We start from the raw sequence: 12,085 nt of genomic DNA on the forward strand, positions 1-12,085 counted from the left end.
CCTATCAAATTTGCCAAACTTAATTTTTCCCAAATAACACACAAAAAGTTGAAAACTCTATAAAAAAATCTGTTTTTTAAATGCACTGATTTTTCAAATTCAAGAAATTAGTGTTTACAATGTTTAAGCCACTATGGGATAAATTTTTCATACATTGAAAGAGGGTCAATAAAGAGGGGGCCTTTTAGAATAGGGGGTGGGGCTTCGTTTCAGTATATACTGCTTGGAGTTTTACCCACTGGTCAAAGGTATTTAGAAGATGGTGATGTGGTTCCAGGACTCATTAAGGCAATTTCCAATGAAAACTAACCCTTTGATATACATAATTAATGAATGAACTAGAAGAAAACACAGGTTAACAAACAGAAACATTGATAAGTGTTTGTCTGCACTCAAAAACAAGGATCTTTTAGTGAAGAACGCCTTAATGAGAAAGGGGCTCAATGCTGTATTTATGGTCAGGCAAAATTTTTGAAGTAATTAAAGAATTTAGAAACCCAGTGTAATTCATTGCTTCTACAACTTCTTCTATTTTATTCACAAAATTATTGCCTTTTTACTATTAAGTCTATTTTTGCTTTTTGATCATCAAGCCTTTGAAAAATTGTCTGCTGATTTTCTAATATTTTGTTCATTGTTTCCAGCATAAGTTTATCCCTTTCCTCTTGTTGTCTCATCAGTAACTGCAGCTCTTTCTCTCTGAGCATTTGTTCCTGTCTTTTCAAATCTAAGAAGTCTTGGTGTTTCTTTTCTTCCAGTGCTAAATTCCTTTCCTTTATTTTATAATCACTCTTTCTCCCACTTTCCTCTCTCTTTTCTTTGCCCTGTCAATAATCAACCAATTCATAAACTGATTTCTTTCTCTTCTTTGCACTTTCTTGTCCTTCCCTTTCCTTTGTCTGTGAAAGCCTCTCCATTGACCGCTTCCTTACCCTCTCAGCTGTTTCTACCTCTTTTTCAACTTGTTTCTTTCTTTTAGCTTGAGCTTCTATCATTTCTTGTTCAACTGCTTCTGAAAATTCGATGACTGTCTCTAATGCTTCACCAAGCTCTGTTATTTCAGGACTGATGCCACTGGCTCTGTGCTCTGTCTTCTAAAAAGGCCTTCTCAAGCTTCGCATATCGCTCCGGGACGCCCCTCTGGTCTACACAAAACCTTAGCTCCTTGACTACATTAAGAGACTCTGCAACTTTATCCCGAGCATTTCCCCTTTCCCTACAACCATGTTTGAAATTAAATGGTTTGGTTAACAAAACTTCCTGTACCAACAGAAGATCATGCTCTTTTGTCCAAACCATTTTTGGCGATAATAGAGAGTTTCCGATTCAAGACGACTCAAGTGAGGACGGCTCATGGAGGTCTGGGTACTAACTGAGTTGAGGGGCCCTTATTCGCGTGTTCAATTTAAGTTACGAATGCGGAAGACGACTCAGAATAGGCGCCAAAATTGATTTTATATCGAAAATGGAGGAGGAAATGTTAGTTCTCATGCTCGATGACGGCGAGATCGATGATGACGAATTCCTTGTTTTTCATGAGGCAAATAGACACGGAAACCTGCATGTTGGACTTCCATATTGGAAATATGAACGTTTTAATCTGGATGGGATGCGAGAGGACGAATGTGAGGTCGAGTTTCGGTTTAAGAAACAAGACATAGCTAGGCTCGCTGCTGCATTACACCTTCCAGATGTTTTTAAGTGCTCAAATGGAGTGGTAGTGGGGCCAGTTGAAGCACTATGTGTTTGCCTGAAACGTTTTGCGTACCCATGCAGATATGCAGACCTGATACCAAGGTTTGGAAGATCCGTGCCTCAACTTTGCATGATAACTAACCTTGTTGTTAATTTTTTATATGATTCATTTTCTGACCGGCTTCAAAACCTGAACCAGCCATGGCTTTCCCCACAACACCTGAAGATGTACGCACAGGCAATTCACAACAGAGGTGCTGCATTGGATAACTGCTGGGGATTCATTGATGGCACAGTAAGACCGATTTGTAGGCCCAAGGACAACCAGAGGGAAGTTTACAATGGACACAAACGGGTTCATGCCCTTAAGTTCCAGTCAGTTGTGACTCCCAATGGTCTCATTGCAAATCTTTTTGGTCCAGTTGAGGGAAGAAGACATGACAGTGGCATGTTAAATATGTCAGGCCTCTTGCATGATCTGGAACATCATTCATTTTCCCCAACTGGCCAAGCATTGTGTCTTTATGGTGACCCAGCTTATCCCCACAGAGTGCATCTCCAATGCCCATTTGCCAGAAGGGCTGACCTTACTCCAGAGGAAGAGGCATTTAACCAATCAATGAGTCAAGTTAGAATTTCTGTTGAGTGGGTATTTGGAGATATTGTGAATTACTTTAAATTCACAGATTTTAAAAAAGATCTTAAAATTGGTTTGAGCGCAGTTGGCAAGATCTACATGGTGTGTGCATTGCTACGCAACGGATTGACATGTTTATATGGCAACAACACCTCAAAATTTTTTGATGTCGATCCTCCAACTATCGAAGAGCATTTCCAGTAGGTTGTACCAATCAAAGATCTAAAAAACAGCTTTTGTAAAAGCTACCAAGAATTCTAAGTTTTCCTTTTCTTTCACACAGCACACGATTATCTGTTTTGTTTTCTCTTTAAAGAAATCATGGAAAGGAAAATTTTTTGTAACTACCATAGGATGCATTCCTGCTGTAGAATATTTAAAAAGTAATGATCAAACCTTTTGGGTACCAAAGTATGTAAAAAAAACAAAAGCTTTAACAGATTCCAAAATTTTGTCATTTTGAATATTTTTAACCATTAATACTTGACTTGATCGTTCCTAGGTTTCACTTAAAAATTTAAACATCAATCTCTTGACCACATGACAAAGAATTATAGAAATATTCACTTTCAAATCAAGGTCCTGGTTTTGTTTGCCTGTTTCTCAAACTTAAAGAATCTTTTGAAAAGACATGTAGCATAGTGTAAGTGAAAAGGCAAACAGGAAAATAAATTGTTAATCACAGGCAAGAAAAAAATATTTTTAAGGCAAAAAGTACCTGCTTTTTAAACTGAAATTGAAAATTAACTTATTTGAAACAACCAATTAAATAAATAGCACTGAATAGAGATAATCAAAACTTTCATAAGTGATGTTACTGTACCATATTTATACAAATCTGTGTTTTAGAGGGGGGAGGGGTGGTGCTTATTTACAACTCTTTTGGATGGAGCACGAGAAGATACCCAAACATTTGTATTTGTACAGAGTTAAAATTTGAGATCAATTATCCAATATTTCTCTATGAAATGAGTTGGAAAAGAATTTAGAATAAAAAAATTCAACATAATTTTACCTTTTGACTTTTTTAATACAATTAAGCAAATATCAGCAAACAATATTACTTTTCAAATCTTTCTAATATTTTTAAAATAGTTAAATTTTGTTCCTCAATAATTGTCAATTTATTTTTAATGCACGCTATTTGAGCATTCATCATCTTTTGCTGTTCCTCATATACTTTAAACTTCTCTTCAAATTGTTCATGCTCCCTTGCCTTTAATTCTTGACTTTTCTCTTTCACCTCTATCTCCCTCACCCTCAACTCAAGTTCTCTCTTTCTCAACTCAGTTTCTTGGTCCAACTTTCTTTCCTTTATTTCAACTTTCTTTCTTTCCAAATTAACTTCACTCTCTCTCAGTTTCATGTTTGATTCACGTTTCTCTCTCAGGTACCCAACATACTCACTTGTCTCACCACCCTTTTTCCTCTTAGAACATTCTCTTGCCTTAGTTTCTGAGAGACTCTCCATAGCCCTTTTCCTCACAGCCTGTGCCATTTCCTTCTCTGCCCCTGTTGCCTGTCTCTTACCATCATCACACTTTGCTTGCTGCTGCTCTGCACTGTCTTTTCTTTCCAAAATATCCTCCATTGCTTCATCTAGCTCACTGGGTTCTGGTGCTACCCCACTAGCCCTCATTTCTTCGTTCATTCTCCTTCTAAACCTCCTTTCTAATTTTACAAATCTGTCCCTAACAGCTCTCTGATCAACACTGAACTTTGGCCTTTCTACTCCATTTAATGCATCTGCAATTTTGTCCCAGCATTTCCCCCTTTCCCTTGACCCATGCTTATTTTGATAAGGCTCCTCTGCCAGAATTTCACGGCAAAGTAGCACATCATGATCTTTAGTCCATGTCATTTTAGGCCTATTCAAAATAAGTTTATATCAACACATATACAGGAAAGTTTTGGCTGAGACCTTAAAGCCCATCCATTTCAGGAGAGACCAGGAAAAAATTTCAACTATTTCAGCAAGGTAAACTAACCACTTGTTCTACTCAAAACAACATAAAACAGATTTCAATTTAAATAAAGTTTATTCAAAATGTAAATTCAAAAATGCATCAAGTACAAAAGCAAGTAATTCCAGCAAGTTAACTTTTTACTTTAAGAGTACTTCAAGATACAAAGTTGGTGACCATTCAGATACTGATCATACATAGGCTTTCTCCTTGTATGTACTGATAACTTCAACAAAACATCAGGAAATCTGGCAGGCTTTTGACCATTATTTTGCTGTCTCTCAACGGTAAATGCCACTTGATTTCGGTTTCAGGATAAGTAAGTTTCAATGCATTTGTTTAATAATGGAATCAATACAAACATGAGTGTTCTTTTGTGTGAATCTTCACAATTGGCGGCCATTTTGAACGATTGAAATGTATCCTGGAATAAAGATGTAAAAACAACGTTACTATATGTCTATTGTGGCACTGGAAATTTAGATATTTACCAACAATTCAACTTGAAAAACATATAATGCTCAGTGCCATTAGGACAGGCAGAGCTGAACACTCCGTGGTGTGTAGAAAAGAAAGGTTCTGAGCAAAAACTCAATAAATACACTCCAATTTTCACACCTAATGCGATCATCAGGTAACTGTCAATGAATTATCTAAGTTTATAACGATGTATTACAAAAGTGTTGAAGAAAACTCACCTTTTATTTCTGCGTCGAGCTCGCAACGTAAAAATCGAAAATTTGAGTCGTCCTCAGGAACAAGACGGCTCAAGCAAAGTGGGATTCCCCTTGACCGCGCTAGTTTCTAGATCCCTGTGAGCCGTCTTCGCTTCCCGCGTCGTGAATCGGAAACTCTCTAATTGTGTTATAGAAATTGCAACAACTTAACGTAAAGAAGTTATCTAATCTGATCAAATATGGGTGGCAGGAAATAACAAACTTAAATATTTTACCATGTAGAATAAAGTGCGCTGTTGTTGATTCTCACCTAAAAACTGCAGTGAAGTCGACAGTACGTAGAAATAGGCCACCAGAGGTAGTAGACTTGAGTAGTACGTGATGAGGATTCCCCCATACACTTGGACCGTGCTTGCATCCAGATCTCTAAAAGTAGCTGTAGTGACATACGTACCGAATCGTAAACTCTCTATTATTGGGGGGGGGGGGGGGGAAGCAAAAATTTAGTAATGGTGTTCAAGGGAGTTTTAACAGAGATTCTGAAAACTAATAGAATCATGTCAGAACTTGTGTCTGTCCCAGTATTTTTGATGCCACTGAGCTCATTTTTGACCTTTTTGAAACCAAATTCTTGACTGGTTCAATGATTTACAAAGGTAGTTTCATTTTTAGCGACTTTGATACAAAGTTGCCCCTGAGAGTCAATAAAATGTCTAAAATATTACTTGAGGTGGAGTGAATTTAAATAAATAAGTTATGAATATGGTCTTTACTAATTTATTGAGGTTATGTTGTAATAATTGTAGCATTCTTGAGTATTTGCATGATATTGAGCATACCTTTTTAGGCGGTGTAAACTATAAAGCAACGAAATAAATGTGCGCATTTTTGCGTGTTCAGAATACTGTTAAGAGGCATAAATATTGTTAGAGGCCAAATTATGATATCACACTTCTCTGATAGCCAAATACTGTTGTGATGGATTTGCTTTGAAGCAATCCTGGGCCTATTTGGGCCAGTTCCGAATGACAACGCAATTTGTTCAGCTTCCCTGTACCACACCTCGTAATAGCTAACAATCTCTTTGTGCATCTTTTTAGCATCGTAAAAAGAAGAGCGACCTTCTCTTGGCACTTAACAAGGTCCATTGTTGGAGTTTGGAGCTGTTTTGTTAATGGTCTTGTAACCTCTAAACATCTCGAAACAACAACTAGAGGTGAACACATCAAGGCCATCAATTTTAGCAACCCAGCAAGTCGACAGACATCAATGAGCCCACAAAAAATTCTTCCATACAATTTTTTGTCCTCTTCGTGTCTCCATGTTGTCTTCTTCGTATCTCCACTGAGAACTTTTATATGGAATAATTTTCCTGCACTTTACAGTAAATGCAAAGGTCACGAAAATTATTCCATACAATTTTTTGTTCTTTGTATCGTACGGAATAAGTGTCACACACTTTAGAGTAAGTGCAAAGGTTGCGACAATTGTTCCATACAATTTTTTTCTTCTTTGTATATCCGCTGACTTTACCTTAGAAGTGACCAATACATGAGGTACAGTTACAAAAAAACCATATTTGTAACTGTACCTCATGTTTTGGTCACTTCTCTTTAACTTTTTTTAACCTTGGTCCTATCCCGATCAGCTCTTACTAAATCAAACAAATAATCACAGTTTTTATAGATAGTTCACCTATTGTATGTTAATTGAAAAAACCTATTTTTAAATTATGTGTTACTTTTTTAAAAAGAAAAAAATTTTGTCTCCTCCAAAAAAAAATTTTTCTTAGAAAAATTTGCAGTTTTTTAAAAAAATTGAAGTTTATTCAAAAAACAAAAAATATTAAACTACTATTAAATTAAAATTTTTTTCTAAGTATGAAAAAAAATTTGAATTTAGTTTAAAACTCCTCTTAAATAAAGAATTTCTAAAACTGGAATAAAATTTTTTTTTGAAGTTACTTTAAAAACTACTATTAAACCTAAAAGTTTCTCATATAAAAAAATTCGAAGTATGAAAAACTGCACTTTTTTATTTACGTCACTATTTATATATCCATTGTCTATTTTAAACAATAGACGCTGTCTCTAAACAATAGACGCTACCAACTAACCAATCAAATCAATGACCACTTTTTTCTTATTTACCCAAGTAACCAATCAAATGACTGGACGTGTAATTTGATATGAGAATCTACTCTCTCTATAAAACTGCCATTCCAAAAAGTTTACAATTTGCAAACTACTGTCAAAGGGTACGGAACTGATAAAATACTTTTTCTGTTCATCAATATGGCCGAAGCTATACTTTAGAAAAAAAAACATTGCTGCAGTCAAACAGATAATCGATGAGTCTTTTAATGAACAGGAAGACGAAGACGATGTGCCATGAATTCAACTATCCAAAAGAGTGTTAAGATCGTAAGTAACTTCGTTTCTTTCGTTTTTATACTGTTCATTTTGCTTAAATATCTTTTTTTATACTGTTCGTTATTCGTTGATTTTCTACCGTATTACCTTACCTACAATTTTTAAACTTTTATTACAATTCTTTTTTAACTCTACATCTCTTTTTTTTGAAAAACTGCAAATTTTTTTTTTGAAAAAATATAAGACTTTGAAAAAAAGACGAAAAATTTGTTCGTCTTTTTTTTCGAAGAGGCACAAAACGAATGTCTACTTTCGTCGCTGAATTGTGACATTCGTGTCTCACAATTTATATTTTCTGCCACAATATCAGCACCATTTGTAATAAGTTGTTTTAGTAACCATCTATGCTCCATCCAAGTAGATGAATCTATTTCTTCAATATTTGGAATTATTCTATGTAAAACAGTTTTTCCATATATTTCTTCAATATTTGGAATTATTCTATGTAAAACAGTATTTCCATATATATCTCGATCTTCTAAACATAGAGGTTATTTTTAATCATAACTAAAATTTGATCTATATGAACTATATTTTTATCAGACGCTTATTTTAATATTTCCGTCAAATGTGCTTTTTTGAAGTTCTTCCTCAAACGTCTGTATTGTATAGTTGTCTTCGTACTCTTTTTTAGAAAAACTCAAAAAAGAACCCATCACAATATATAAACTTCAATTATTTTTTCACAACTACAAATTAACTTGAAATTTATACTTTCAATTACAAAAAAATGAAGTTATATTAACTTATAAAACAGTACTACAAAAAAATTTTTAAACTTGTGAACAATGTACTTTTAAAAATGGTATCATATCTTCAATTGTTGATAAATCGTATTCCGCATTTTCACTTGATGAAGCATTTATACTTTCTTTCATATTTTCTTTCAGGCTGCAGGGCCGCCCTCTCCATGCAGTCGCTGTGCAGGAGCACTAGGTTTATATGCAACAGGAGGAACTTTGGTATATCCTACTTATATGATGCATGCGGCAACAAAGCGCCCACCTTATTCTTCAAAACGCTGAATCATTTCGGATGACTGTTGAAAAAATCAGATACAACATGCACTTTTGCCATCATTTGTTCTTCTTCTAGAAGGTCGATGTAACACATAAATTCAAGACATGTGAGCGTTAGTGGATATACTTTGCCTTCTGGTAGGTCTGCTGTATTCTAATAGCAGCACCCGAACACTTTCCTGCCATATTCCCCACATCATCATAACCCTGACCACGACAATATCACATATCAAGGCCAATGCTTAGAATCCCATCTTTGATTGTTTTGGCAAAACAGCCGCCAGAAAGGCCATTGACACCAGGAATAAAACCCAAGAATTACTGTCAACAATTCTGAAGAACATGGCCATCTGTTCAAAATTACTTACATCTGCTGCTTCATCTGCATGAATGGCAAATAATTTTGACACTTTTACTTTATTTGAAATTGTCTCTTTGATAAGAGAGCCACATACCTTGATAAGCTAATTCTGAGTTGTCTTGGACTTATAAGTGGCATGCAAAATGCTGATTGAAGGTAGCATTTTACTGCACTTTGCTAAAAGTGCCAAAATAGCCTGCAGCTTATCAGGGTTATTATTTTCTACAAGACATGTCAATTGCCTCTCAAACCAAGAGTTTGTTGCCCACAAGTAATAACCCCTTCCAATATAATTTTCAGTATTTCCATGTTAATGGCGATTTTCTTTGATATTAGGGAATTCAATAGGACATTTACTGGTTCTTGCTTGTTTTCCAAACAGTTACAAAACTGTGACAACCTGAGAGTAGCAGTTAAGTGGACAGGTGATTTGACATTGTTCTCATTGAATTTCTCTCTAGCCTTTTGCCATGTTTTAACTGGGCTTTTGAAAAAATTTACAATCTTGTTGGCGTTATGGCCACTTTCACCCTCAAAAAGAACACAGTTAATGCAGAAGGCACCATCAAGCAAAGGAGAATATGTTAGCCATGGATAGAGGTCAATCCATTTGTACTGAAAGCTACAGTGAAATTCATTCTTTGGAAAACAATGATTTGGTTGTGGTTTCCAGACATTGCAGATAATATCATACTTTTCGTCATTAGTTAATGGTTCTCTTTTGAGCAACTATGCCGATGTCCTTATCGTTTACAAAAGTAGCATTGTGCTGGGCATTAGTTCTTTTTGAATTAGTTGTTTTTGGAATTTGTTATGGTCAACAGAGAGGCGTTGAAAAGAGGAAGATCTTTTGAATACAAAGTGATCCATTGTCAGCATTTTGTGTTTTGTTTGGCATTTTCCATGAGTTTGACATTTTTTCCTGTGGCACAGTGGATGAGGAACTAACTGGTTCTGGAAGAACAGACACAAATTTATGTTTTTGTGCACCTGTTTGACATTGAGACCAATTAAGAAGTGGAACATAATGGTTCTTTCTGTCAGGGATTTGACCTGTTTTAAGAAAACCTAAAGGTTGTGCAGCACATCTGAAGAGTTGAATTTGCTCAAGATCTGAATTAGAGCGAACCCTTGGCTTGATTGGGCCATTAAAAAGAATCTCTGCTTCATCGTACAGGAAAGTATTTCTGATGTCAAAGAAAGCAAACATATAAAAAAAGAATAATAGGAAAAGTCCTTTGCAATATTACAGGCCTCATCTATATAACTGCCTTTTTGTGATCATTTTGCTCGTGTGAAGTCCTTGGCACCACTGGTTTTTTGGGGTGAGCACTTTCCTCTGTAATGTTCGATATTTTTTTCGATTTAATCCAAGCAATATTCTGTTAAAACATTTTGCATTAATAGCCTGGTAAAGGAAACTACCAACCCAAAAGGCCGTAGGTCAGAACTTCAATGCGACAGTACTTGAATCTTTTGCAATTGGAGTTCAGCGAACTCATCGATCTGCATATTCCCATAGGTCACAACACCATCCACCACGCTCTAATAAAAAACTGCTCCTCACGATTGACTGATTTCTCAGGAGCTCATTTTTCGTTTAAACTTCTTCAATCAACTGGCAACAAGTAATTGAAAATATCTGCAGCTGCAACAACTTTACGTCCGCCATTGCTACTACACGAACCGCTGTTGTCACTGTGGTGACAGTATGCACTAGTGTATTTCAGATGATTGATAGGGGTGCTTAAATGAACCAAAATTTGGCAAACTGATTGGTCGAAGACTTGTTTTGATTGATGGGGGTGTTTGACATTGCAGAAGAGTGCCTCAAGCACCGGTGGAATCGAAGAAGCTCATTGGCCAACAGGTTTGGTTTCAGCAAATGCTCCTGCAGCTCTGGGCAGCTCGAAATGAAATTTATAGCCATTTACAGTTTGAAGCAGATACAGCTTATGCTAACTAACGTATGACAGTATGTCAAAAGTTTACTGTACAATGCATTTACATCATTTAAAAGGATTCAAGACGTTTTTCAGCGAATAGAAGAAATGTATTGAATGTTCTGTCTCAGTCAGGTAATTCTGACCGGTGCTCAAGCACCCGCAGCACCCCCCCCCCCCCTAGATCTTCCTCTGATCGCCTGGTGTTAGTGAAATGGGCTGCTTGCGCAAAGGATGTTGTGTGAGCGCTGCCATGTTGACTGTATTAAGATTGCCCTCAATAGATGTCAGGATGGGGTTACTTGGTGGTGCCTACAATGTCGAAGAAGATTTAACATCCACAAGGGGAGTTTCTTTGAAGGTTCCAAGCAGCATTTGTGGCAAATAATAGGGCTTACCTATATCTGGAGTTTAGACTGGGTGCACAAGGGGCCTGCTGCAGAGGCAGGTCCTCAAGAAGCTTGGAATTAAAAGTGAACACACAGTGGTTGTTTAGAAGCAATTTTGCCACAAGGTCTGTGTGGAGCATTTCCTCAACGATTCACAACAGATTGGCGGGCCTGACCACGTGCTGCCTAAAATTCACCAAAAATATATTTATTCAAAACAGAAAGAAATGCCTCGTAGTGATGAATTGTGGTGTGTTTGTAAGAAGAAAGCATATGGGAAAATGATTGTATGTTCTGGGGAAAACTGGACAATACGAAAATTTCATTACAAGTGTGTGGACATTAGAGGAAAACCAAAAAAAGAATGGTTCTGCCAAACCTGCTCACCTTAGCAATAAGTTTGCTCACCTTGTAATGTCTATAGGTCCTTAACCGGAAATCGCATCTGAGTTGAATGTTTACATATGGCGTTTCATTGTGATCGAAGATAAAATCAAATTCCAACATGGAAATTTTCAAGTTTTATGTAGTTTTTTGTGTCATTAATCATCATTAACATCTAATTATCGCTCAAGGCAAGCAGAATTTGTGTCAAATCGTTAAACTTTGTTACTTTCCCAATTTGCTTCGAAACGCTGGTTGTTCAATTTGAGAAAGCTATTCAAGAATATATTAAACTGACAGGTAACACTGTAAAATCTGTTGGTTTAATATTATAACCTTGTGGTTTTCTTGGGTGTTCCCCAGACGGCATAATAAATTTGAAGGGTGTCGCAACCAATGATGTTGGTGTATTGGAAATAAAATGCCCTTGGAAACATTGTGACCATAAAGTTGCAGAAATTATCAAGGAAGAGGTGGAAAATAAAAGATCTACAAGCTTTTACCTTAACCTGGATGCAACTCTCAATGAAAGTCACAGTTACTGGCACCAAGTTCAAGGTGAAATGATAGCTGCAAATTCTACC

The 12,085-nt window shown here is 36.2% G+C and overlaps 2 protein-coding genes across 2 annotated transcripts; one reads left to right on the forward strand and one right to left on the reverse strand.

Moving 5' to 3' along the window:
* The first annotated feature begins 1,451 nt into the window (after nt 1-1,451).
* Nucleotides 1,452-3,044, forward strand: LOC148957418 (uncharacterized). The gene has a single exon (XM_089115385.1). The coding sequence runs from the start codon at nt 1,466-1,468 to the stop codon at nt 2,534-2,536; it is 1,071 nt and encodes a 356-aa protein (XP_088971511.1). The 5' UTR covers nt 1,452-1,465; the 3' UTR covers nt 2,537-3,044.
* A 147-nt stretch (nt 3,045-3,191) lies between these two features.
* Nucleotides 3,192-6,885, reverse strand: LOC148957419 (uncharacterized). Its single transcript, XM_089115387.1, has 2 exons — nt 4,995-6,885; nt 3,192-4,720 (listed from the first exon to the last, which is right to left on the reverse strand). The coding sequence occupies exon 2, from the start codon at nt 4,191-4,193 to the stop codon at nt 3,393-3,395; it is 801 nt and encodes a 266-aa protein (XP_088971513.1). The 5' UTR covers nt 4,194-4,720; nt 4,995-6,885; the 3' UTR covers nt 3,192-3,392.
* Between the last annotated feature and the right edge of the window lie 5,200 nt (nt 6,886-12,085).

The sequence above is a fragment of the Rhopilema esculentum genome, unplaced genomic scaffold, assembly GCF_057945365.1.
Source record: "Rhopilema esculentum isolate cy_ngs unplaced genomic scaffold, ASM5794536v1 HiC_scaffold_28, whole genome shotgun sequence".
Classification (NCBI taxonomy): Eukaryota; Metazoa; Cnidaria; class Scyphozoa; order Rhizostomeae; family Rhizostomatidae; genus Rhopilema; species Rhopilema esculentum.

Coding starts and splice junctions, on each gene's coding strand:
- LOC148957418 (XM_089115385.1), top strand. CDS start 1,466: ATGGAGGAGGAAATGTTAGTTCTCATGCTCGATGACGGCGAGATCGAT.
- LOC148957419 (XM_089115387.1), bottom strand. CDS start 4,193: ATGACATGGACTAAAGATCATGATGTGCTACTTTGCCGTGAAATTCTG.